Below are 22,493 nucleotides of genomic sequence, written 5' to 3' on the forward strand. Positions count from 1 at the left end.
CGAGGGGCGCAACTACCAGGCCCGAGAATTGAAGGTCGACAGTAAATGAAAACGACGTGCTCGGGAATGCGACGCGAGGGACACGTCGCGCCTCGAGGCAACCCTGTAATGCAGCGGTCTGTTGGAGGACCCCCGACATTTCCGCCAAAGGCCTCCGGAGAAAATTCCGACTTTTGGGCCTCGTGAGCCTGCGCCGATTTTGAGCATCGAGGGGGTTCTGAGCCTGCGTTTGCGGAGGGGTCCCGCTGGACCCTCGTTCTGAGCCTGTGTTCTCGCGGAGGCCTCTAAAAAGGCCAATAAAATCGCAAAAAATCTGATTTTTTTCTCCCTGCGCGCCGCTTCTACTTCTGCGGTCTTCGGAACGTCTTTCTTGCAGAAAATGGCTGTTTTTGTGCAAGAAACACGTACTTTGCTTGGCGCCGAACGTGCCGACCGTCCGCAAAAAAGAAACAGCCATGCATAGGTGACGTCGCAGCTGCTCAAAGCCTCGCATACCATAGAAAGGGTTTGGGGATTGGAAGGATGGTGCACCGCGGCGCGCAAAGTACCAGGCGCGCCGTCGCCAGCGACGATGGTGCGGTCAGCGCCACCGAAATCCATTCATGACCTAAATCCATTTCGGACCCACCTCTTCAATGTCGCAAGTCGTTGTTGACTTCTTTTTCTAACGTTTCTAACGGGGGTCGCCTCCTTAGTGACCGTCAGAGCTGCGTGCGAAATCAATGCAGGATAATCGCCACCACGTGTCGTCAGCTGGGCTTCGGGGCCCCTTCCTGAGCCTGCGCACCTCGGAGACCCTCACGACGACCCCTCATCTGAGCCTGCGATTTTCGGAGGCCCAAACGGCAAATCTGGCGCTTCTGAGCCTGCTTTTTGCGGAGGGTCCCCCGGAGGGGGACCCTTTCTGAGCCTGTCCGGCCGGAGGCCTTTGGCGGAAATGTCGGGGGTCCTTCTGTTGGTGGCGGAGGCGGTAAGTCGGTTGCCGATGGCCGGTCGCGTGGGACGCACGTATCCGCCCACGTGGCCAAATAAAGGATATTGCCGCGACCATCGAGAGTCGGGATGGGCGCCTCCGCCGAGAGGGAGAAGGAGAAAGGCGACCGCAGTCCTGGCAGGGTCCGCGAGGGGCCTGCACAGGTCAGGGTTTGGTAAGCTCACAAGAGGAAAGCAGTGCGAAGGTGCTACCACTCACCACATTCCGCGCCCACTGGCCACATTCCTGCCGCCGATGAGACTGATGACAAGACTTGGGGTCAACAAAATGTGGCATATTACTCACATACAGCATCAAAACAGTCCAATGGTAGCGTCCGCGTCGTAAGGCCAGCGGAAGAGGGTCGTGATGAGGGCCGACATCCGCCGGGAGTGCATATTCTCCAGGGATGGCCAGTACCTGCCGCGTAAGCGCTAGTCCCCAAGGAGCTCCTGGAGAGCCTCGGGTAGAATACAGTATGGGCGTCCTTCCGTAAGCAGAAATCATAAGGACACCCGATCCGCAGGTTGTGGGCGCACGTACAGAAAAGAAGCGCTCTTCGAGCCGATGATCGCGGCGTGAGGGGACTCCTTGCGGACTGCTGAGCATCAAAATATTCCGCGGGGAATCAAGAACACGATATGATGCGGGAGTGTGGTGAGAAAAGGCGGCAGTGTTGCGCTTCTGTGTGGGCGTACAACGTCGGAAGGCTCGTGAGATTGGTGGGATGACTTGTGAGCCGCGTGCTAGCGCGGGTAAGGACATCACAAAGGCGCCCACAACGGCAAGGTTCCATCAGCGCTAGCGTTTTACGGGGGGGCAGGACCGTGTACCTCGAGATGAGAATAAGTCTGCGCCGCTATGGCAGCGCGTGCAATCGGGTATTACGCCTGAAGGTCAATCAGTGCATGCAGTACAGCTCAAATCTGGGGTAGAATACTGGCTCTACAGTGGGGAAGTACCGGCGATTGAGTAGCGGCACATCGAGTGTTCCGTCAAGGATAATGGGAACTTGTATAACCTGGAAGGAGCACTGGCACGTGATGTTTGCCATCCCACCGCCGTGCACGTACTTCACACAGCACCTAAGGGAAGATAGGGCTGAGTTAGAGGCGCAAAGCAGCTGCAGCTGGGTGGTGCTGGCGGATTGGCGGGTGAGGGCAAGAACAAAGGGGAATCAAAGCACAGCCCGCGAGGATTGCGGTGAGAATGTTGCCGGAGATAGCCGGTCACTTCTCCTTTTGCTCTGCCATGTCGACTGCCTCTGAATTTCTTGGACGTTCATCTCTGTCGCATTCGGACTTTCAGCTGGTATGCAATGTTGAGATCACCCTCCAATGTCCAATCAACCATTCTTCAGCACTCAAGTAGCGCTCGCTACCACAAAGACACCCGAAAACCTCACGGCAATGTTCCATCTTCTCTGTCACTGCGCTTTGCTACAATGCCCGTATCACGACGCGAAGGCAACTAGTGTCCACGATCACTGCGATGACATGCCCTCTGCTGAACAGGCAGTCTCTTTCAATTCTATGATTCCAGGTCATGACCAGCACCTGCTGCCCTACGATCCCGGGATGCGTGCGATACTAGGATTTCTACTCTAATCCTGCTTTTGCCGCAGGGCGCTATAACTCGGACTGTATGTGCGCGTGTATTGAGGTATGTAAACCGGAACACATGCCCCAGCTTGGCCCGCTGTTTCCCGAAAAGCATCAACCTTCTTCAGCGCTCATGGGGTTGGCCAATATTGGGCTTCCATTTAACTGCTCAATGCCAACGTCTTCCTCGCCTTCCGTGGCTTACCTGGCTCCAGCTGTTATCGATAGACCCTGGACTTGTCCTCGTCATTGCCGAGTTGGCAGGCAAGGCCATTCGTACTCTTGAGCAGCACTCAGTCTCCGTCATCAAAGCCTAGGAAGCTCGCCATCGACTCATCAGAACCCCTGCATCAGAAACATGCTCGAGGACGTGTCCAGTTAGGTCGACAGTGGCACCGATGGCGACATGGTAGGGGAGCAGAGGAGGGTGCGATCGCGTCAAGGCGGCCGAGGGACCACTCGCTCAATATCAAGAGACGCTGGCGGACTTCCTGCAGAAGCCGACTGACGAACAAGCAAAACGCGGCTGCAAAGGAAGGGTCGCATGGCAGGCCATCCGAGGAGGAACAGATTGAATGATTCCTGACAAAGATCGAGCGCTGCAGATTGGACATCACCCACGCCTTTGTTACAAACACTGACTTAGTGAAGACGCATGTCGAGAGGGAAGATCACTCATTCATACCGTCAAGCCTGCGGTTCCAGCGCATCGAGAGGAATACCATCGCGTTCTCGAATGAGCAGACGCGCGCGAAGCAGCTTGCGACTGTCAACTTAGCCGATTCACTTTCGAAAGCATTGGCATCCCGGCTCGAGGCAGAGGGGAGCTCAGACAAGCATACGCAGGCGAACGTGCATGCGTCCGGCGAGCGCCGACGGCTTGTCAATACTCGGGACTGTCGTCCGCCAGATAAGTACGAAGTGGACGAGCCTTTCATCATCGGGAGAGGAGCCACAGCTCGCCGCCATCGCGCAGTGTCTACGATGGGAGACTCACTCATGTTATGGAGAGATACCGGTTTTCTCTCGCTTCTGAACTTGGACACCGGTGATATTTTACAATATTTCGTAGGGTGTGCGTATGCATGATTAATGTAGACGCCGACAGTATTTCCTCCAGGCCATAATGGAGCGTTCGACGGTCCAGCTTTCTGAGCTTATCACGCTGTGACCGAACGGAAAAAAACCAAGTGGCCAGTCGAGCACAAAGGTCGCCCTCGCTCTCACCGTTATCCCAAGTCCGTCGTCGGAAATGGCCGAGCGGAAGCAAAGGACGAAAAAAACCTTCCTAAACGGGAAACAAGAGCAGCCGAATGCGGAAGCTTTCTCACGCTTGGCCCTGAGAAAACCTCATTCCGACTTTCATGTCCGGCCAAAATCCTCCCCCAAAGGCCATCTCGTCGCTCGCGAAGCCGGCGCCGAGTCAGACGACGAGGCAGGGCGCACCCAAACTCAAGTTTGTCCCAACACTCCCCGCGCGCAGGAAACCGCAACCGCAGGATGCGCAGGTGAAGCAAGTGAGATCGGGTGTGGCTGAGAGCCGGTGACATCGAGCTGATTGGTGTGCAGGAGCCGTCGACGTCGGCGATCCCGGCTGATAATGCTGGAGAGCGCGGTCGGGGACGAGGGAGGGGCAGAGGGCGCGGGCGAGGGGATGGAGGACCGCGTCCGCCGATCGAGATGACCGCATCAGGGCCGTTTGCTATGGGCCCGGCGATGACCTCCGTTCGGCGCGCGGCACCGGCGACGACGATCGTACCCAACAGGCCAGTGGGCGCATTGGGTGCGGGACTTGTGCCGGTGAAGCAGGAGCCAACGCCGATCTCGCTAAGCGCGAAGGGCAAGGGCAGGGCCCGCGAGTCGCTCTCGGAGACGCCAGCTCCCTCGGAGGCCTCGAAGAAGGAAGAGGACGACGATCATGAAGTGTACTCGGACCCTGACGAGGGTGTGGAGATTGTCGACATGGACGACGTCAAGACGCTTGATTACATGGCGCCGGACAGCATCAGGCGCGAGCGAGAAGCGAAGGCCAAAGTGAAGAAGGAGAAGCAGGAGGAGAAGGGTACGTGTATGAACAGACTGTAGTGACTACGCTTACTGACGAGCCGGACCAGAAACCTCCGTGACACCACCGATCGACGCCTCCAATGCGCTGGACTTGTCCGAATCCGAAGATGAAGAAGAGCTAGAAGACATTGTCGAAGACTTCACCTTCAAGGCAGACGTCGCGGATGGCACGGTACGCATGCAGCTCCAGACTGCGCGAAATCGTGCTCATCTCGGATCCAGCCCGCCTTCCAAGATCGACTATACTTCTTTCAACTACCACATCCGTTCCCCGTCCTCGTGCAACCTACGCCCATCGATGGGATGGACGTAGATGAAATGTCGGCACCCAATAGTCGGCATGTGTCCTTCGCGCCTGATGTCAAGCCCGCTGCCGTACCAGCGTCCGGCGTCACCGTCAAGAAAGAGCCAGGCGTGAAGAAGGAGCCAGCCGACTGCGTCTTGGACGGTACTGAGCGCCTTGACGGTGTCATCGGTACGCTGCTCGTACGACAGTCGGGACGCATCCAGATGGAACTGGGGAACGGCGCGATTTACGATGTGCGTAATCCTAACTTTACCGAATAACACAAGTCCAAGACTCATGGTCTCTTAGGTCACGCCCTCCACGCAGCCGTCGTTCCACCAGGCCGCAGTGCATGTTGTGTATCCCGAGGTACCGAAGCCGGCCGCACCCGGCCAAGCTACTGAAGGGACTCCGCCGATCGAGCCGCCAAAGCCCACTGCGCTCACGACGTTGGGACCGGTGACGCGCCATTTCAGCGTCACGCCTTCCATCGACCAGCTGCTCGGCGCCCTGGAGCGAAAGGATCACGAGCAGCAGGGAGCGCTACGGATCAGAGGGCTCCCTGAGGGCGCTGAGGCGGGCATGATCAGGATGGAATGAATCAGGTTACAGCTTACAGGTATTCTTCGGCTAGCTGGTCTCGAACGAGACACCGCTCACGACGCTGCCCGCACCTTCTGCGTCCTGTCCCACACCTACCCTACGTACATAAGTGAGTAGTACCAAAACACGGTCGAGGCGCTTGACCTCCTTCTCAGCAGCACGGGGAACCCCGCTGCGCTCGTCTTCGTGTACGTAAAGTGCATAGTTTGTCACTGTGGGCTCATGATGATCTCAGGGGTTCGCGGTCGAGGTTGCCTCCGCCGGTTCGTCCGCTGGGCGTGACGAAGGCTCCAGAGCCTGCCATGCAATCACGTGTGGGTCTGATCTAGTGAATTCTGCCATTGTCCCCCCGCGCTGTTTCCTATCTGGGACGAGCAGCAGGTTTTTCAGACCCGTCTTCGCCAACGGAGCTGCACGTATTTCGGGGCGTGATGCGCGACTACGCCGCGTCGACTCTCCATACAAAAGCACTTCCCCTGGATTCTCCTTTGCTTCCTACCCTTCCCCTCCCCCACCTGTCAACCATCGTGCCCACCGTGCACTCCCCGCATCCTTCCGGATCGCCTCCCTTACCATGCCCTCTACGGTGCACACTCATGCCAAGCCCGAGCTCTATCACGGGCTCCTGCAGACGACATTCCGCGGCGTCGAACACGACGTGTCGACGCCCGACGCGTCCATACAGCAGTTTCGCGGAATCAAGTTCGCGAGCATCCCCGCGCGCTTCCGCCAGAGCAAGTTACATACCGCGTACCCTGCCGTGACGGATGCGACCGAGTACGGGTAGGCGATCTCGCTTAGCGGGGTTTGCCCTCTGCTCACGTATCCTGCAGGCCCATCTGTCCTCAGGCGTACAACACCCGCACCTGCGAAGAGCGCCTGTTTGGCGTTGATGATGCGGAGTTGCCCTGCCAGAGACTGAAGCAAAATGAATTCGAATGTCTCAATCTCAACATCACCAGGCCTGCAGGCCTGTCGCGCCACTCGCGCATCCCCGTCATACTGTGGATCCATGGGTGCGTATTCGCGTCGTCACTGACGCTTCTCCGATACTCATGAAAACATTCAGAGGCGGCGACAGAGGCTCTGGCTCGCATTGGATGTACGATGGGGGCAACCTCGTTCGCCGCAGTATCCTGTGTGGCCGCCCTATCATATGTGTCACTATCAAGTACGTCCCATCTCACAGCCTTCTGTCTGACCTGTCTGACTGCTTGTATAGCTATCGCCTGGGCCTCTTTGGCTTCGCTGCGAGCCCGCATCTTCGCGAAGAGGCTGCTGTCTCGGGAGAAGCCGGGACAGGGAATTATGGTCAGCCGACATTGTGTTGAGATTCTGTGACAGTCTTGTTTACCGGTGCTTGGTCTAGGCGTGCGGGATCAACGAAAAGCCCTGGAATGGATTCATCGCTACATCAGCGAGTTCGGCGGCGACCCGCGCAATATCACGGTCTTCGGCGCGGGGACGGGGGCGTCAGACATCGTGTACCATTGTCTGTCCTCGGAGCATGCTACCCGACCGCTCTTCGCTCGGGCGATCATCCAGAGCCCGATCGGCATCGAGCCTAGCCTCCCTGACGTTGCGGCGGCGGGCTGGCGGCTGAACCGCGTGATGGCTGCGATGAAGCTCAGCTGCTACGAGCAGCTCTGCGAGCTTCCTGCAGAGTGCCTGGTTCCGTTCGGGCACGTTCTGCGCGTCGTGGACGACGGGCACTTCCTGGCGCCTGGGTGGCAATCTTGCATCGTCCCACAGGAGGCGCACCACCATCATCACCACTTGGAGACTATCGTGTCTTCTGCGCATAGCAAGTCACCGGCTCTGCTGTCCCGGCACAGTTCGCCGATGCCTCATATTCACCTGCCTGCTGACCTTCCGCCCCTGATCATTGGCGACTGCGTCGCGGACGCGGACCTGTGGGCGCTGCCCATCTCTCACTGGAACGCGCCCGCGGTCGTCCGTCGCCTCAAGGCCGTCTGCCAATCGCTCAACAAGTCGACATCCCTCATGCGCGCGTACGACTTCGGGACCAACACGTCCGACGAGGAGATAGCCGAGCACCTGCTGGAACTCGTCTGCGACGCGCGCGTAACGTGGCCGACGCACACCTTCCACGCCGCCGCGCGACATCAGCGACACGGCCGCGGTGTGTTCCGGTACGTCTTTGACCAGGAGAGCCCGACCCGCCGCATGGCGCACCACGCTGCCGACCTCATCTACCTCTTCGACAACCTGCCTACGCCCGCCGCCGTCTCCCCGCCCGCGCCCGTCTTCGACTTCTGCGACCGGTTCGATGACGTGGACAGCGACGACGAGGAGGAGTCGTACAACTCGCCGCTCAGCGACGACGGCGATATGTGGTCGATGACGACCGTCGACGAGTTCAGCTACAGCCGCGTGCGCGACACGATGCAGGAGCGGTGGCTCGCGTTCGCGTACGGCGAGGCGCCCTGGGACGAGAACAAGCTGTTTGTCTTCGGACCCGAGGGCGAGGCCGGTGAGCGCTCTGTGGGTGTTCTGGACGGCCGGCGACGCACGCGCGTGTTCAAGGAGGTCCTCGCTCCCTTGGGCATGGAGCTCGTGCAGAAAATCGCCACCGAGCTCAGTCGGGGCCCTCCGCTGACCGGCCACCGTTATGCTTGATTTGTTCGTCTATGTTTATTCTTTTTTCTCTCTTCAACGTACCTATGCGAACACCCCTCATCTTCATTTCTCCCTTCTCATTGTACATATCCTTTCATCGTCCATATCTCCTTCCACCACTTACTTACATATCATTGCCGCTCTTTTCGTCCACTTGGGCCATCTACCCTCGGTCTGAGCGTCGCTTCATCTGCTTCATTCATCCTTTATGCGCCCGAGCATCCCACCACCACCAGCTCGAGCGTCGCTCCCTTCATATGCCTCACTCACCCTTCACTTGCTTCTGCTTCATCCCTTCTCTTGCTTTCACCCCCGCTTTCGATGGGACTTTGTCGCAGGTTATAAACGCAGGGCACAAGGTCTCAAAATGGTAACCAATGTTGTATTTATCCCCAGCTTGTATCTCTAGCATACTCGCATCAAGTGTAATCGGTACATAGTAGCATTACAAAGGAATGAACATACGGGAATTATTGTTGTCTTCGACGTTGGATGGATTGCGGAAGTCGTCCAACGCGCCTTGGAGATGACTTCCACAGTGATCATCCTTCATTTCCGGGGATACAAGCACCGAGATCACCCCTCTGGGGCAGGTCGTGAACACATGTTCTGCAGCTGGTTGATGAATCCAAGATGAATCAGCTGAGTGTAGTACGCTTCACAGCTTTTCGCCAGGCGTATGCCAGAAGCAACCATGTATTCCGTGAGTAGCTAAGCACGGCCGTGGCAGCGCACCACCAGTGGCACGCACGCCACAATATATAATCTAAACCACATCCCTACTATAAAGCACCGCACAAGGACCGAAGATAAGTTAAAGATGGCGTGGGCGACACGGCATGGGGCGACCACGCATCAAAGGAGGATGGCGGCTACCCCAAGCGAATGACAGAGGTCACCGCTTAGAACGAGCCACGACGCGTGTGCGCGAGCCGGTTGTGGTGGTGCCCGCGGTGCGGCACGACGATGTTCGCGTTGCCTGCCGGCGCGGAGGCGGAGGGGGCAGCGGACTCAGTGCTGGAAGAAGCAGGGGCGGCGGCGCTGGAGGCCGGGGCGCTGGCGCTAGCGGCGGCGCCCATGGGCGCGCCGGACACGTAGGTGACAGGGTTGTTGCCGGGGAGCGTGGCAAGGTTGCCGGTCACTGGAAGGGAGAAGAGCGTGAGCAGGACTATCTAAGGGGAGAAGATAGCCTTTGGAGAACGCACCCTGCTCATCAAAGTGCGAGTCGATCTTGCAGTTGTTGGCGTCCTCATTCTTGGTGACGACACCCTTGTCGTAGCAGCAGTCAATACCGCCGTACGCCTGGGAGGTGCACTGACCGCACTGGTCCATGAGGTTCTGCAGCTTGTCGTCCTCCCAGCCGTTGATGAAGTCTAGTAAATGAATTGACTTCGGCACGCTACATCTCCCAAAGTCTCAAAACGTACCAGCGTGGTATCCGAACCCAGTGGGGTCACCGTTGGCAAACCTGCAAGTACATCGTCAATATTCTGTATTGGCTCGGTCACACACAAGGAGAAAAAGACGTACACGAAAGGCTGCGTGGTGTTCATCGCCTCGCCCCACTTGCTCGCCCAATCGCCCGACGCCCAGTAGACCTCGATGAAGATGCGCGGGAGCGTGACTGGGAACGCAGGGTCGTCGCAAGTGCCAGAGTCAGGGCCGCCCGACGGAAACGCGACGTGCGACTTGTGGTCGTCCGAGTCGGTGTTCTGTGAGTTTTTGTGAGCGGCGTGAACTGACATTGACGTGTACGTGAGCGCGAGCCAGAGTGCGAGCGTACCTTACCGTCCCAGCACATCGGGAAGTTCTGTTAAACGGCGTCAGCGAGGTGGGAGGGGGGAATTCAATGCGTATAGGGACGCACGATCTGCGCGCGGATACCCGAGGGGCAGTTGACGCTGGGCAGCCAGTTGTAGGTCACCGACGTGCCCTCGAAATCAAGGCAGTTGAAGGAGACGGCCTGCTGGGCCTTGCTCGACTCGTCCCACGTGCGCAGCATGGGGTCACCTAAATTGCGGTGTTGAGGGGCCGCTCAGCAAGTACGAAAGCTTTTGACGAACCAGAGACCATGCGGAACTGTCCCGCGTTTAGCGAGGGGTAAGGATTGGGTGGTAGATCCGGCACGTACGTTGTCAGGGAAGGCAGTCGCGGAGCCCGCCTCGTCGCCGAAGAGGTAGTCTGCTCATTTCAGTTATGCCGTATGAGAATGCTTGACAGATGCTTACAGCTGCGGTGGAGTCAGTAGGGAGCTCTAGATACGCTGATAGCAGACGTACGTGACAGCACCACCGGTGAGACTGCTGAACGTCCCGTTCGCCCATCTAAGACCTCGTGAGTACAACGAAGGATTTCTGCGAGTCAAAGGACTAACTGGAAGTACAAGTGCTAAACGAAGGATCAACAACAGCGATCAAACATTCCGGAGCAGTACGCACGGGGAACCAGTAGTTCGACTTGTCCTCCTTGATCTGCGCGGAGGTGCACTCGCTCTGCTGCAGATACGAGGTGTTCGTGATGAGGTCGAAGTTGCTGCCACCAATGACTGCGGCGAGCGCCAAGCGTCAGCCCAAATTACGCTGCAACGCGGCGACGGTAAACGCACCCGAGTGGACATGCGACGACTGAATGCCCGGCTCAACGACCTGCGCGGGTGCCTCAGTCAAGGCGCTGCGGCCGGCAGCGTGCGCATCAATAACGCACGGGGTCAGCGCGCTCGGTGACGATGAAGTCTGGCGGGCGCGTCGGTCAGCAAGCGGAAGTGGTAAAGAGGATCTCTTCGCTCACCAAGTCCTTGCAAGAAGAAAGCACTCGCGCCCGGGGCGAGGGCCGAGAGCGCAGTGGCTAGCAGTGCAGACTGAGCAATGCGGGACATGGCGAATAACGAGTGGGCGGTAGGAAGAGAGTGACAAAGACAGGACGACGATGAACACGCCCGGGATAAAGAGGAGGGGAGAGAGGGAAGAAAGGAAAGTACGTATGCGGCGCGCTTGGAGGTACGGCGTACCTTATATACCTCGATCGAGCATGTATTGATACGATACCGAGGTCAACTCAGCACATTGTCAAATTGCGGGGCCTTCACGACCGATCTTCGATGGTCAGGAACACGGAGGGGACAGCGGCCATTTTACCGGAGGAGGCATATCCGCGCGGCTGGCATAATTGCGTCGTGCTGCGCTGAAATATTGAGTTTACAAAACCCTCTGAGCACAGGATTTTTGAGCGGCTTCCAGCGTACGTTGAGCGCCAATCGATTTCATTCTACTACAAAAAACTCAGCATGAATAGCCCGGCCTGACGTGAAGGACCCACCTTGAAGTCGTAGATCGTGGACGCTCGGTCAAGGAACGCCCGGGCATGTAGGCACTCGGAGTACCCTTTCCCCTCCCACTCCTTCGAAAGTCTTCCAGCGCGTTGATCCCCACAATGATAAGCCGAGCCGAGTCGTCAAGTTTCATCTTTGGGCTTGGGAGCTGGAGCAGCGAATCGGGAGCGTCCATGACTGCACGTGGCGTGACAGGAATTACCGGATTCAAACGCAAAGCCTTCCTTATGGGGAAGGGACGGTCACTTGGTTGGCGTCTAACCGGAAAGACCATAACTGCCTCAATTCTGAGAAGAGTTCAGAGGGATATGAGGCCTCGTAGCCTTGAAGGCAGCTCGACGCTGACCGTCAATCCTGTGACAAAGCAGGCTCGCCGTCACTGGGCGCATCAAATGCGGCCGTCGCCCCCTGGACAGCGCGCGCGACGTGCCATTCAATCGAGAAAACTCGAGGATTAGTGACGCCGCGTCCGCAGCTCCTAATCAGGCCCGCACTCCCAGAAGGAGCCAGCTCGTTCTCGTGCGTCCGCCCGTGATTGTGGCGGTAGGCGGTTGAATGGAAGTGGATGTAGCCTCGATAGGGCACGCCGGTTGGTGCGTCGAGGTGACGAGGAAATTCTTCCCTTCATGTGTGGCCATCGTGGTGGCTTGGAGAGTACATGCATGTTCTCAAAGCTAGCCCGAGGGCCGATCCGAGGTCCTGAATTTTTGAACATGGAAGTCGGGGAGAACATGCGGATGTCGGTCCGGAGACGGGCGCTTATTCACGAGGCTTGCTCAAGTTGCTCTTGATGTTCATGGTCTTGAATATGGCCGGATACGAGAGTTCCTTTTGAATGTCTGTCTTCTTCTATCCCTCGAATACAATGACTCTTTCCGCTATAGACCATTGAACTCTTCCGGCCCTTCACGCTCTCGGGTTCCCTTCGTAAGGGCGCAGGTCCTCGAGGTACTTCAGCAACCGCCCATTACCCCACACCGAGACCGCCTGCCACAAATCACTGTCCTCCCCCAACGTCACCCTGAACCACTGCAAGAAGCCGCCCACGATGAAATCCGCGAAGTTGGGCTTATCACCCAAGATGAATGGACCACCCTCATCCAGCCGCTTCGCGAACGCTTCGAACGCCTCTCGCATATGCTCGAGTGCCGCCTTGCGATCCTCGCCCTGCGGTACGAGCTCCTCGAGCTTGCCACCGAACATCTTCTCGCGCGTCGTGCGGAAGTACGGTTTGCTCACACCGTTGAGGATGTTGACGACGGGCGGGATGACGAGCGGGCGGAGGGCGGGACCGCCCTTTTGGATCAGCTCCGCGAAGACGGCGTCCTGCTTCTCCTCCGTTCCCGGTGGGAAGAGCTTGGGCGTGTCCGGGTACGCATCGTCGAGGTACCTCGCGATCTTGGGTCCGTCGCTAACGACCCTGCCGGTGTTCGGGTCCTGGATGACGGGGAACGTGTAAAGGGGTTTGTCGTCGCGCGTGCCAGTGGGCTCGGCGCCGATCTCCTTGCACTTGGCCTCAATGTCGGGGTACTCGACCCATTCGGTGCGGAAGGGGAGGCCCTTGTAGTTGAGGGCATAGCTGTCGTGCAATGCATAGTATGAGATGGCGCAATCGCGGATAGAATGAGAACATGATCTTCACCGTATCTTCCACGTATTTGGTGACCAGCAGCCCACCTTATCGGAGGGGATGTCGTAGAATATTATCGGGTTGGGAGGAGGCGACTTCTTCATCTTGTTGCAGGCCATCGTGCGGCTTGGTTCTTGGGGCGAGGCAACTGGACGCTTTCAACCACTGATGCTGGACTTTATATCCACGTCGTCGCCAAGGAACCTGTAGTCAGCAGCCTCGCGCTCCTCATGACTCGTCCTTCCCCCCCTTTCCCGGCTGATCTGCCAGCGCGGCGAAGTCGGAGTTCACGATGAGCTCCCTTGATGCCCGAAGAGGATATCCGGGTGCCTCGGCCCGGGTATGCGCGCTTGTCAATGTGCGGCGGCGGGTGGTTGTCCTCAGATATTCATTCTCTAGTTTCCCCGTCAATTTTCGTATGTCTTATGTCTTCCCTGACCTCGCCCGTCGTGGATGCAATGACTGCCTCGCTAAGTCTCCACACGGGCTCTTCACCCTTCGCACGATCTGCATCACGTCTCGCATCGCCCCGAGGCCTTGAGGCCGCAGCGCTTGCCTCCGGCCACCACAACAACCGTCCGGTATGATCATTGGTGTGTAGTCGCTCAGTCCCATGCAGCATGTCATGACTTACTGACCTTTCACCGTCTCTTTTCATGGTCCATGCTCGCCTTTTCAACAGGTTCCTCCCAGATACCCCCAGTGATGCCTCCACGAATGTCCCCTAGACTGTCTAGCGACTCTGCATCTACAACAAGCTCTTTTACGGAGTCAACTGAGCTTCCCGAGTGCGTGGTGTGCCATCGTCTTTCTTCTATGCCTGACACAAAGATCGTTAGTTATGCATCGATGGAAGGAGCGAGCTACCCCCCACAGTACGCAATGTCTTTCATGGCTCATCCTGAATTCTTCCCCAGGCCTTCCCCCTCCCATTATCGCACTGTCTGACTGCATTCACTCAGCTACCCATCCTACCCACGCCCCTCCGTCCCCGTCATCTACTCCTTCTCCGAATGGGAGCCCTCAACAAATACCATGTACCTCAACCCGCCCGGGTCCGAGGACCCCTTCGCCTCCGACGCCCCGGCACCACTCTACAAGATCACCGTCTCCATTAACCTCGACCCCATGCTGCCCATTTCGTACGTGACACGCCTGCACCGGTACGGCGCGCCCGGGCCTCCCATAGGCTCGTTCGAGTAGGTGACGCTTCTCGCGAGGGGCCGAGGTGCGAATAGGGCTGATTTTGGGCTTCTGTGCAGGGTCTCTCTGGCGCAGAAGAGAAGGATAGTGACGTTCGGGGACGTGTCCGCGCGGTTGGATAATGCACTGGAGAGTGTGGGGGCGGTGAGTCGTTCGCGTACGCGGATGCACGGATAGAGGACTGACGTCGTGCTTTGCAGCAACGATGGCAATGGACGATAAGAGGAGTCAGGCTACGATGGGACTGCCGGACCAGATTAGACGATGGGTCGCCCATGTGTTATGTGCGTGCGTGCTTCCATGCCTCAGGACATCAAGTTTGCGCCTCGGTCCTCTCCTCATTATTACTTGCTGCGTCCCCTTGCACCTCGGTACCGATGTCTTCACTTACGACGTACTGACTGCCCATCCAGTGCCACGTTTCTCATCCACCGAATCACGACGTGCAGCTGGCCTCCTTCGTCCCACCGCCTTCCCTTGAGTCTCCACCACTGCCACTGGCAACGCTCACGGTGTTCCCGGACGGTCACCAGTATTTGGATCATATAGTTTTGTCCGCGCTAGTGGTGGTGAGGCAGATGACGGCAGGATTGTAAGCGTCTAGCAGTCGCAGAGAGTCCCTCTGTCGTGGTATATCTGACCGTGTACAATGACTGAGCACTGTATTATGCGCATAGTTGATGTACAGCCCGCCTCGATATAGTGGTTGATTAGGGCGCTACAGCCAGATGGGTGCGGGGGTCGGATGGCGATACCTCCGTTCCGTGCTTCGATCGATGGGTGTTCTCCGAGACTTCTCGACTTCTTTCTCGCTCTCGGGCACATTCCGGCTTCCATTGCCCCTGGGATACTCAGACATCACTGCCTATGTCATTCGTCGCGCATGCGATGCCAAGTGAGATGAACGCGGTTGTAGAGCAACCGCCTACCGCTCAGAAACCGCTGAAGCTGCTCTTTGTGGGTCCGAAGTTCAACAGCCACGTGACTCAGGGTCCGGGAGGCGGCTAATATATCCAATTGGCTTGTCCTGAACTTCCGTCATTGCACACGAATCCCCCGCAGCCCCCGCGTCTTCTGGGGCATCTTATCGCGCTGTTTCGCTAGGAAGGGCAACACACAAAACGACAATGGCGAAGCACAAATCGCCGACCCCGCAGGAGCTGTACAAAGCGCGGAAGGAGCGCGAAGAGCAGGAACGGACGGCGCTTCTGCCCCCCGGACTGATAAATCATGGGAACACCTGCTTCATGAATTCAGTCCTCCAAGGAGTGCGTTGTCAAAGATAGATCGTCGAAGTCCTATAAGACTGACATCCTCTGCTTGCAGCTGATCGCCACCCGCCTACTCTCCGACCTCGCGCAGTTTACCCCAATTTCCCCAGCGGTGCAGCGGCATTCGCGGATACGGCTGCTATCACAGCGATCTCCTGAACTCACGAACGCGCACAGTCAGGCGGGCGAGTACGAGCGCGAATGGGTCGACATGATGCCGATCGGCGACGTGTTCATCGACACGATGTACAAGGCCTGGGATAACCAGAAGAACCTCAAGAGGGAGAACATGAGTCCAAAGTACGTGGCAGTATCGTACCACAATGTGCATCCACTGACAATATACGTAGATCGCTCCTTCACGCGGTGGGCAAGAAGTACGACCAGTATCTCGACTTCGCACAGCAGGATGCCCATGAGTTCCTCCGTATCCTCCTGGACGCGATGCGCATGGAGGAGTTTGACGTATGTGACGCGCCCCTCGGTGGATCCGGCTACTAATTGCCCTTAGGTCATCAAAGCGCGCCAACCACCGCCGGCCAACGCCCACAAGAAGCGCAAGCGACGACGAACCGAGCTAGGCGTCACACCAACTACCCCGCAAGAGGAAGACGACACCAAGCTAGTGTCCTTCACCGACATGATCTTCGCCGGCCGTCTCACGAGCGTGCTGGTCTGCCAGAAGTGCAAGCACGTCTCGCAGACGTACGAGGACTTCAACGATCTCAGCCTCAGCATCAAGCCCGATGACGCGGGCAAGGGCCGCAAGCGCAGCAGGTTCAAGAGCTTTGCGAAACGGCTGACCGCGGGGACCTCGAACTGGAATGTCGCGTCGCGCTCGGCATCGACGCCCCCGGCCCCTCGAGAGCGGGCGGCGACGATTGACGGGCCGGAGGATGGAGATCCGCCACCGACGAGCCAGGATGACCGGCGGCGAAGCTTGGATCTCGTTACCGACCCCGGGTCGTCGGATGAGAACACGGAGGGCGACGCCAAGAAAGATACTGCCAAGGTCGACGACAAGGAGAAACCCACATCGGAGAAGGACAAGCACGTCTCAGAGAAGGAGAAACACACTTCGGAGAAGGACAAGCATACTTCAGAGAAGGACAAACATTCTGCTACTTCTGCAACTTCTGTTGAAGGGGAGGAGAAGCGAGCATCCGTGGACGGTGACCACCACGTCGAGTTCTCTGGAAGCAAGGATGGCGACAGCGACGAACGGAAGCGCAAGGACAAGAGCGCAGACGGTTGGGTGAAGCTCGGGCGCCGCATCAGCGTCTCGATGGGCCTCGCACGCTCATCGAAAGAGAAGGAGCGTAGGAGCCGCTCCCGCCAGAGTCGTGAGCTCGTCAACAGCAGCTCAATTCCTGAAGGCCAGCTCCCACCTGCGAACAACAGCAACTCCTCTTCTGACAGCCTGACGAGCGCGGGCGCTTCCGATGCGCCGGCCCCACTAAACGTGTTCCGCGCTCGCGTTACCTCCTGGTCCTCCAGCCGCCCCGGGTCCGCCGCCGGCTCGCCACGTCGCCCTTCCTTCACTCCCGCATCGCCATCTGTACCATCGACAATGCCTCCATCGGTGCGCCCGACGCCGAGCGTATCTCCAAGCCGTACCGGAACCCCATCGCTGAACCACCATACGCGGCACAAGTCGCCGAAGCCGCCAGAACTCCCGCCCGCGGAGGCCGAGTTTCTGCGTCGTGTGCTGCCGGGGGAGCATGGGGGACTGCTTGGGCACCACCATCCCGGCCAGGGGACATCGACGGCCCAGAGACCGAGCATGTGGGCGAAGCTGGGCCACTTCCCGAACGTGGAGGAGTGTCTGAGGGCGTTCACGGCGGTGGAGGTGCTCGATGGGGAGAACATGGTGGGTTGCAGGCGGTGTTGGAAGATCGCGAACGGCGTGTACAAGCGACCGAAGACGGGGGACGAGCCGCAAGAGGGAGAAGACGCGGACGACACGGACAGCGCGGAGGGGGCGAGCCCTACGGCGCCGGACGATGCGATGCGAGATCTCGCAGAGACGCTGCGCTCGCAATCGTCCCCGGTGTTCACGCCGTTGGATGAGGACGGCTCGATGACGTCGATCTCAAGTCGTGCGGCGGCCTCTGCGCCGGACTCGGCTGTCGACCTAACCGAGATCGAGGAGCAGCCGCTCTCGCACGACAAGCCGCTGCCATCCGTCCCAACGATATCCATGACCGCAGCCGAGGGCGATAACGGCGAGAAGCGTGTGGCGGCCGCTGGCACATACCCCGGCAGTCCACCACCCGAGTCGCGCGACTCGCTGACCATCCCGCGCCGCCAACAGCGACCGCGGTCGGACGCGGACGGCGCGTCGGGTGATGAGAGTGATGGGTCTGCGCAGTCTTCCACGTACTCTGGCGACACAGACGACTCGATCCAACCGCATCCATCTAACGCAGTCGCCAAGAAGAAGAAGCCGAAACCAACGGTCCTGCGACCAGCATACAAGCGCTATCTCATCGCAGCGCCGCCACCGGTGCTGGTCATCCACCTCAAGCGGTTCCAGCAGATCAGCAAGACGAGCTTCGTAAGCTTTTCGAGCGGGTTCAAAAAGCTAGAGGACTACGTCGCGTTCCCGGAGTGGCTAGACTTGAAGCCGTACCTGGCGCCGACGAAGGAGGAGTGCGCGATGGGGAAGAAGGCGAGTGCGGAGCATGCGAGGAAAAGCGAACCGTGTATGTACCGCTTGTACGCGGTTGTTGTGCATATTGGGAGCATGGTGAGTAGCTAGTTTTCGAGAAAGTTGATGATGTGCTAATGAAATTCTCTCTAGCTCGGCGGTCACTACATCGCGTACACTGCGCTTCCTCCGCGCGAGGACGAGCCGATGCAGGAGACCGAAGACGGCAAGAAGGTCCCGCCGAAGCGCCAGTGGGCCTACATCAGCGACACGTTCGTGCGGCTTACCACGATCGAGGAGGTGCTCAAGGCGAAGGCGTACATCTGCATGTACGAGCGGGTATAGCATCGTCGTGTGTCTCCCTCACCCCCCTCACATCACGTCGGTATCACATTCATCTAAGTTATACCTTGCGTTTTCACGGTCCACTGGACTCGACGTCGCATTCATGGCTCGCCGATGCACATATACAATACGCACAATACGCACTGGACTCGTTCGCACAATGTAGGTTTTGCTGCTAGCTGGCAAAGGACGCGCTCGAAGTTGTACACCCTATCACCACATAGATAGTGTACCGTTGTTTATTCGATATTAAACTAGAGTTTAGTGTACACGTCTACGGGACGGCGGAAGCCTGGAGGGGCGGTGGAGTGAGCGGAAAAGAACAGGGTGGCAGAGGCAAGGTACGCACCGCCCGAACCAGCCGCACCGTAGTGCTGCGCTGGGCCAAAACCGATGTCGCGCAGGAGAGCCTCGAAGTCGTCGGGGCGTAGCTTGAGGTTCTGGCCTGTTTCTTTCAGGCGCTGAAGGTCGTATGAGCGAGGATCGTCTCATGTATAGCTGGTTGATCACCTTATCCATCCGTTTCGCTTTGTGGTACGAGTCCCAAGGTTGGGGTTCGAGAACGAATGACCCGCCGGTATGTAGAACCGAGTGAACCTTGCGGAAGAAGGCGAGCAAGCCATCGTCGCCTCCATTAAGATGTATCCATTTGGAGACGGACAATCTGCGTTGAGGTCAACTCATGGATATCCAGAAATGAGGATGGAGCATAGAAGGATCACATACGCGAGTACAACATCGTATCCCTCCTCGTCCTCGGGTATGGACACCGTGGTCCAATCAGCGGTACGGAAGGAGACATTGTGAGGGAAAGAGGCTCTACCTCCGCTGATTTCAGAAGGCGGGATGGGTATAGGACCGAAGAAGTGTTCGCAGGAGGCGGGGAAGTAGTCTGGCTCAGGTGGCGCAGGGGACCTGCGTTTGCGCTTCCCTGAGACTTCACCGGAAGCGTGGTCATCCTCTGGTGCTTGTAGAGACCAAACAATTCGCCGATGTCTCCAAGCCGCGCGAACCAGCGTGTCGTCGATGTCAACGCCGACAACGCGTGAGGCGTGGTGCTTCTGTGCTGTACGTTATGTCAGCGAAGCATTAGTCTAGGTTGACATATATATCTTACCTATCTCGCAGGTTACCCATCCCTCGTTGCATCCTACATCGAGGACGGTAGCGTCTTTGAAGAGACTGACAGGCAATAATGCGAGCCGAGGGTCATCGTGGGCCGGACGCTTCAGATAGTATCTATCTTGTTTCGGTCAGCTTCGCAGCAAAATTCTTCATTCTCCACGTACCCGTGGTAGTTTCCGTGGATGGGAGCCTGTGTTGTCGACATCCTACGGGAATTTACAAGAGCTCGTGGTGGTTGGTCGTTACGTTCGTGTGTGACATCCGCGTTACGCTCTTGATTCCCACGGTTGAACTTTCCCAAACGCCAGGTCAGACAAGTACTGAAAATAGGACACAGCTCAATGCATGGCTGAATCCCGATTGGTAGAGCGGGCTGCAGTAGTTGTGACTCGGTCAGACGACTGCTATTTAACCTGGTCTGCCACCTCAACGAGAAAGGACCGAGACGATGGCTCCGATAATCTTCTATAGCATACCTTCGCAGAAAGGCTGCTGGTCTTTGCACACGCTAAAGATTCGGTAAATCATTCTTCATTTATACACAACTAATCGCAAATTCACACTTCGAATCAACAGGTATGCGCTCAACTACAAGGGCCTTCCCTTCCGCACCGAATGGGTCGAATACCCCGACATTGAGAAGAAGTGCAAGGAGATCGGCGCCGAGCCCACCGAGACGAAAGAGGACGGTAGCCCCCTCTACACTCTGCCCGTCATCTCCGACCCATCGACGGGCAAGGTCATCAGCGACGGGCCCAAGATCGCAAAGTACCTCGACGAGGCGTACCCGGATACGCCTAAGCTCTATCCTCCGGGCACAGAGGCGACGCAGAAGGAGGCGATGGCGCAGCTCTTCGGAAAGGCCGCCCCCGCGCTGCGCCCCATGGTCGTGCCGTGCGTCGTGCACATCCTCGGCGAGGGGAGCAAACCGTACTTCCGCGCCACCCGGGAGAAGGCGCTCGGCTGCACGCTCGAGGAGAAGATACCGAAGGGAGAGGACAGGAAGCTCAGGCTGGAGCAGGGGAGGGAGGCGTTCGAGGCGTTTTTGGCGAGGTTCAAGGATGCGAGTGGGAAGGAGACGCCGTTCTTGTTGGGTGAGGCGCCGTGCTTTGCGGATTTCTCGGTGGCGGGATTCTTGCAGTGGATCAGGGTGACGCTGGGAGATGAGAGTGATGTGTGGAAGGCGGTTGAGAGCTGGAGTGATGGGAGGGTGGTCAAGTATCTCGAGGATCTGCGCAAGTATGAGGGGGACCCCAGGGCCTGAAGACCTACAACAGACCGAAGTTGTGTTAACAAGCATCCTGTGCGGATTGTAACGTCTACGAAGGCATGCTTACAAGCCCTTACCCACGGTTGCCTTGAAGGTAGAGAGGCATTCCTGATATCCCAAGTGAGGGGCACACTACGATGAGTAAGCGCTAGTAAGCGCCCGTCGTCATCGGACAGCTTGCCGCCCACCTTTCAAATCATTCAATATCAGCGTTACAGTATGCACAGCGCGTTTAGATATTGAATGGTATACCAAAGTGCGAGTCATATCTCATACATGCGGGTGGTCTTAAGAGGCCTGCGAGGTGGCTAGTAGATCCAACGACACTCGGCACTCACCTCGACACGCCGAAAGCCCCAGCGAAGCCTGCAGTACTTCATTCGCAACCACCATGGCACCTATTATATTCTACGACTTAACGTCCAAGGTGGGACCTTGGTCGCCGTCGACGTGGAGAATTCGGTGAGAATGCGCCTTCGCTGGCCACAAGTCTCTGCCCTAGCGATCACTCACGCCTCGTCCCCAGCTACGCCCTCAACTTCAAAGGCCTCCCCTTCCGCACCGAATGGGTCGAGTACCCCGACATCGAGGCCAAATGCAAGGAAATAGGTGCCGAGCCCACCGGCACGCGCGACGGCAAGCCCCTCTACACCGTCCCCGTCATCCAGGACCCATCCACAGGCCGCGTCGTCAGCAACGGCCCGAAGATCGCAAAGTACCTCGACGAGACGTATCCGGAGACGCCGAAGCTCTTCCCCTCGGGAACAGAGGCCAAACAGACCGACGTCCTCACCCAGCTCATCCAGGCCGCGGGGCCCTCGATGCGGCCCCTCGTCGTGCCCAGTACGTTCGATATCCTGGACGACGTCGCCAAGCCATACTTCCGCGAGACGCGGGAGAGGATGTTCGGCTGCAAGCTGGAGGAAATTGCAGCGAAGGGGGAGGCGAGAGAGGCGAGTCTGGAGAAGCTGCGCGGGGCGTTCGAGGTGTTTGTGGGGAGGCTGGATGAGAGCGGGAAGGACACGCCCTACCTGCTTGGGGAGAAGGCGTGCTATGCTGATTTTGTCGTGGGGGCGAACTTGCAATGGCTGAAAGCCTTGTTGGGCGAGGAGAGCGATTTGTGGCAGATGACCGCAAGGGTGGCGGATGGGAGGCTGATGAAGTATCTCGAGGATTTAGCCCCGTACGAGGGAGAATGGCGGGCTTGAAGAGGAAAATACAGCGATGGCACTATAGAAGTTTGGGGTGGAGATATTCTGGGGTCTCGAGTCCTCGCGCTCGCTCGCGACTGTCCTTCTCGAGCGAGAGGTGATAGTCTAGCTTCGTTGGGGATGGGGCACGTACTTCTCGTGTAGTCTACGAGCCTTCGATGGTGGATGGCACGATCCATGGGGGCCACGTCTACTCCAAAGACCTCGGACCATTTATTGGACTGTGTACCGCGCCATAATGGTGCACGTGATGGTTTAACTGCCTCATTCGGTTAAATCAGGATTCTTAA

General features: G+C 57.9%; 9 protein-coding genes across 9 annotated transcripts; 6 read left to right on the forward strand and 3 right to left on the reverse strand.

The window, feature by feature from the left end:
* Positions 1 to 4,219: 4,219 nt before the first annotated feature.
* On the forward strand, positions 4,220 to 5,684 carry SCHCODRAFT_02637252 (uncharacterized protein). Its single transcript, XM_003028880.3, has 4 exons — positions 4,220 to 4,636; positions 4,689 to 4,813; positions 4,864 to 5,181; positions 5,237 to 5,684. Exons 1-4 carry the CDS (start codon positions 4,255 to 4,257, stop codon positions 5,525 to 5,527), a joined length of 1,116 nt encoding a protein of 371 aa, XP_003028926.2. The 5' UTR covers positions 4,220 to 4,254; the 3' UTR covers positions 5,528 to 5,684.
* A 157-nt stretch (positions 5,685 to 5,841) lies between these two features.
* SCHCODRAFT_02637254 (alpha/beta-hydrolase) lies at positions 5,842 to 8,651 on the forward strand. Its single transcript, XM_003028879.2, has 5 exons — positions 5,842 to 6,313; positions 6,364 to 6,546; positions 6,600 to 6,701; positions 6,753 to 6,841; positions 6,900 to 8,651. The coding sequence occupies exons 1-5, from the start codon at positions 6,105 to 6,107 to the stop codon at positions 8,168 to 8,170; spliced, it is 1,854 nt and encodes a 617-aa protein (XP_003028925.1). The 5' UTR covers positions 5,842 to 6,104; the 3' UTR covers positions 8,171 to 8,651.
* A 171-nt stretch (positions 8,652 to 8,822) lies between these two features.
* On the reverse strand, positions 8,823 to 11,131 carry SCHCODRAFT_02637255 (uncharacterized protein). Its single transcript, XM_050345958.1, has 14 exons — positions 10,958 to 11,131; positions 10,874 to 10,902; positions 10,776 to 10,815; positions 10,609 to 10,715; positions 10,545 to 10,558; positions 10,442 to 10,494; positions 10,302 to 10,351; positions 10,234 to 10,249; positions 10,038 to 10,180; positions 9,954 to 9,980; positions 9,701 to 9,882; positions 9,598 to 9,638; positions 9,376 to 9,543; positions 8,823 to 9,311 (listed from the first exon to the last, which is right to left on the reverse strand). The coding sequence occupies exons 1-14, from the start codon at positions 11,043 to 11,045 to the stop codon at positions 9,073 to 9,075; spliced, it is 1,197 nt and encodes a 398-aa protein (XP_050198557.1). The 5' UTR covers positions 11,046 to 11,131; the 3' UTR covers positions 8,823 to 9,072.
* A 1,168-nt stretch (positions 11,132 to 12,299) lies between these two features.
* Positions 12,300 to 13,425, reverse strand: SCHCODRAFT_02637258 (uncharacterized protein). Its single transcript, XM_003028578.2, has 2 exons — positions 13,141 to 13,425; positions 12,300 to 13,077 (listed from the first exon to the last, which is right to left on the reverse strand). The coding sequence occupies exons 1-2, from the start codon at positions 13,245 to 13,247 to the stop codon at positions 12,405 to 12,407; spliced, it is 780 nt and encodes a 259-aa protein (XP_003028624.2). The 5' UTR covers positions 13,248 to 13,425; the 3' UTR covers positions 12,300 to 12,404.
* A 247-nt stretch (positions 13,426 to 13,672) lies between these two features.
* Positions 13,673 to 15,052, forward strand: SCHCODRAFT_02637263 (uncharacterized protein). The gene is made up of 7 exons (XM_050345959.1): positions 13,673 to 13,721; positions 13,811 to 13,916; positions 13,968 to 14,003; positions 14,091 to 14,327; positions 14,391 to 14,475; positions 14,532 to 14,615; positions 14,745 to 15,052. Exons 2-7 carry the CDS (start codon positions 13,846 to 13,848, stop codon positions 14,925 to 14,927), a joined length of 696 nt encoding a protein of 231 aa, XP_050198558.1. The 5' UTR covers positions 13,673 to 13,721; positions 13,811 to 13,845; the 3' UTR covers positions 14,928 to 15,052.
* A 406-nt stretch (positions 15,053 to 15,458) lies between these two features.
* SCHCODRAFT_02704561 (cysteine proteinase) lies at positions 15,459 to 18,597 on the forward strand (the record flags this gene model as incomplete). Its single annotated transcript, XM_003028878.2, has 5 exons — positions 15,459 to 15,599; positions 15,658 to 15,902; positions 15,953 to 16,067; positions 16,114 to 18,351; positions 18,406 to 18,597. The coding sequence occupies 5 exons, from the start codon at positions 15,459 to 15,461 to the stop codon at positions 18,595 to 18,597; spliced, it is 2,931 nt and encodes a 976-aa protein (XP_003028924.2).
* A 254-nt stretch (positions 18,598 to 18,851) lies between these two features.
* On the reverse strand, positions 18,852 to 19,927 carry SCHCODRAFT_02671203 (Bin3-domain-containing protein; the record flags this gene model as incomplete). Its single annotated transcript, XM_003028577.1, has 5 exons — positions 18,852 to 19,058; positions 19,108 to 19,261; positions 19,324 to 19,663; positions 19,715 to 19,836; positions 19,887 to 19,927. The coding sequence occupies 5 exons, from the start codon at positions 19,925 to 19,927 to the stop codon at positions 18,852 to 18,854; spliced, it is 864 nt and encodes a 287-aa protein (XP_003028623.1).
* A 94-nt stretch (positions 19,928 to 20,021) lies between these two features.
* Positions 20,022 to 21,140, forward strand: SCHCODRAFT_02587980 (uncharacterized protein). Its single transcript, XM_003028877.3, has 2 exons — positions 20,022 to 20,241; positions 20,299 to 21,140. The coding sequence occupies exons 1-2, from the start codon at positions 20,171 to 20,173 to the stop codon at positions 20,984 to 20,986; spliced, it is 759 nt and encodes a 252-aa protein (XP_003028923.1). The 5' UTR covers positions 20,022 to 20,170; the 3' UTR covers positions 20,987 to 21,140.
* SCHCODRAFT_02637273 (uncharacterized protein) lies at positions 21,127 to 22,460 on the forward strand. The gene is made up of 2 exons (XM_003028876.2): positions 21,127 to 21,454; positions 21,519 to 22,460. Exons 1-2 carry the CDS (start codon positions 21,384 to 21,386, stop codon positions 22,198 to 22,200), a joined length of 753 nt encoding a protein of 250 aa, XP_003028922.1. The 5' UTR covers positions 21,127 to 21,383; the 3' UTR covers positions 22,201 to 22,460.
* Positions 22,461 to 22,493: the final 33 nt, after the last annotated feature.

This window comes from Schizophyllum commune (genome assembly GCF_000143185.2).
Source record: "Schizophyllum commune H4-8 unplaced genomic scaffold SCHCOscaffold_10, whole genome shotgun sequence".
In the NCBI taxonomy this organism is placed as follows: Eukaryota; Fungi; Basidiomycota; class Agaricomycetes; order Agaricales; family Schizophyllaceae; genus Schizophyllum; species Schizophyllum commune.

What these genes read in the sequence shown, in the direction of transcription:
- SCHCODRAFT_02637252 (XM_003028880.3), top strand. Translation starts at nt 4,255, where the DNA reads ATGACCGCATCAGGGCCGTTTGCTATGGGCCCGGCGATGACCTCCGTT. An exon ending in CAGACGTCGCGGATGGCACG is followed by an intron (nt 4,814 to 4,863) that starts GTACGCATGCAG and finishes TCTCGGATCCAG; the next exon opens with CCCGCCTTCCAAGATCGACT. An exon ending in GGAACGGCGCGATTTACGAT is followed by an intron (nt 5,182 to 5,236) that starts GTGCGTAATCCT and finishes ATGGTCTCTTAG; the next exon opens with GTCACGCCCTCCACGCAGCC.
- SCHCODRAFT_02637254 (XM_003028879.2), top strand. Translation starts at nt 6,105, where the DNA reads ATGCCCTCTACGGTGCACACTCATGCCAAGCCCGAGCTCTATCACGGG. An exon ending in ACGGATGCGACCGAGTACGG is followed by an intron (nt 6,314 to 6,363) that starts GTAGGCGATCTC and finishes CGTATCCTGCAG; the next exon opens with GCCCATCTGTCCTCAGGCGT. An exon ending in ATCATATGTGTCACTATCAA is followed by an intron (nt 6,702 to 6,752) that starts GTACGTCCCATC and finishes CTGCTTGTATAG; the next exon opens with CTATCGCCTGGGCCTCTTTG.
- SCHCODRAFT_02637255 (XM_050345958.1), bottom strand. Translation starts at nt 11,045, where the DNA reads ATGTCCCGCATTGCTCAGTCTGCACTGCTAGCCACTGCGCTCTCGGCC. An exon ending in CGGGTATCCGCGCGCAGATC is followed by an intron (nt 9,981 to 10,037) that starts GTGCGTCCCTAT and finishes GCCGTTTAACAG; the next exon opens with AACTTCCCGATGTGCTGGGA. An exon ending in CGATGTGCTGGGACGGTAAG is followed by an intron (nt 9,883 to 9,953) that starts GTACGCTCGCAC and finishes AAAAACTCACAG; the next exon opens with AACACCGACTCGGACGACCA.
- SCHCODRAFT_02637258 (XM_003028578.2), bottom strand. Translation starts at nt 13,247, where the DNA reads ATGGCCTGCAACAAGATGAAGAAGTCGCCTCCTCCCAACCCGATAATA. An exon ending in CCAAATACGTGGAAGATACG is followed by an intron (nt 13,078 to 13,140) that starts GTGAAGATCATG and finishes ATTGCACGACAG; the next exon opens with CTATGCCCTCAACTACAAGG.
- SCHCODRAFT_02637263 (XM_050345959.1), top strand. Translation starts at nt 13,846, where the DNA reads ATGTCCCCTAGACTGTCTAGCGACTCTGCATCTACAACAAGCTCTTTT. An exon ending in GAGTCAACTGAGCTTCCCGA is followed by an intron (nt 13,917 to 13,967) that starts GTGCGTGGTGTG and finishes AAAGATCGTTAG; the next exon opens with TTATGCATCGATGGAAGGAG. An exon ending in ATGGGTCGCCCATGTGTTAT is followed by an intron (nt 14,616 to 14,744) that starts GTGCGTGCGTGC and finishes CTGCCCATCCAG; the next exon opens with TGCCACGTTTCTCATCCACC.
- SCHCODRAFT_02587980 (XM_003028877.3), top strand. Translation starts at nt 20,171, where the DNA reads ATGGCTCCGATAATCTTCTATAGCATACCTTCGCAGAAAGGCTGCTGG. An exon ending in TTGCACACGCTAAAGATTCG is followed by an intron (nt 20,242 to 20,298) that starts GTAAATCATTCT and finishes TCGAATCAACAG; the next exon opens with GTATGCGCTCAACTACAAGG.
- SCHCODRAFT_02637273 (XM_003028876.2), top strand. Translation starts at nt 21,384, where the DNA reads ATGGCACCTATTATATTCTACGACTTAACGTCCAAGGTGGGACCTTGG. An exon ending in CCGTCGACGTGGAGAATTCG is followed by an intron (nt 21,455 to 21,518) that starts GTGAGAATGCGC and finishes CCTCGTCCCCAG; the next exon opens with CTACGCCCTCAACTTCAAAG.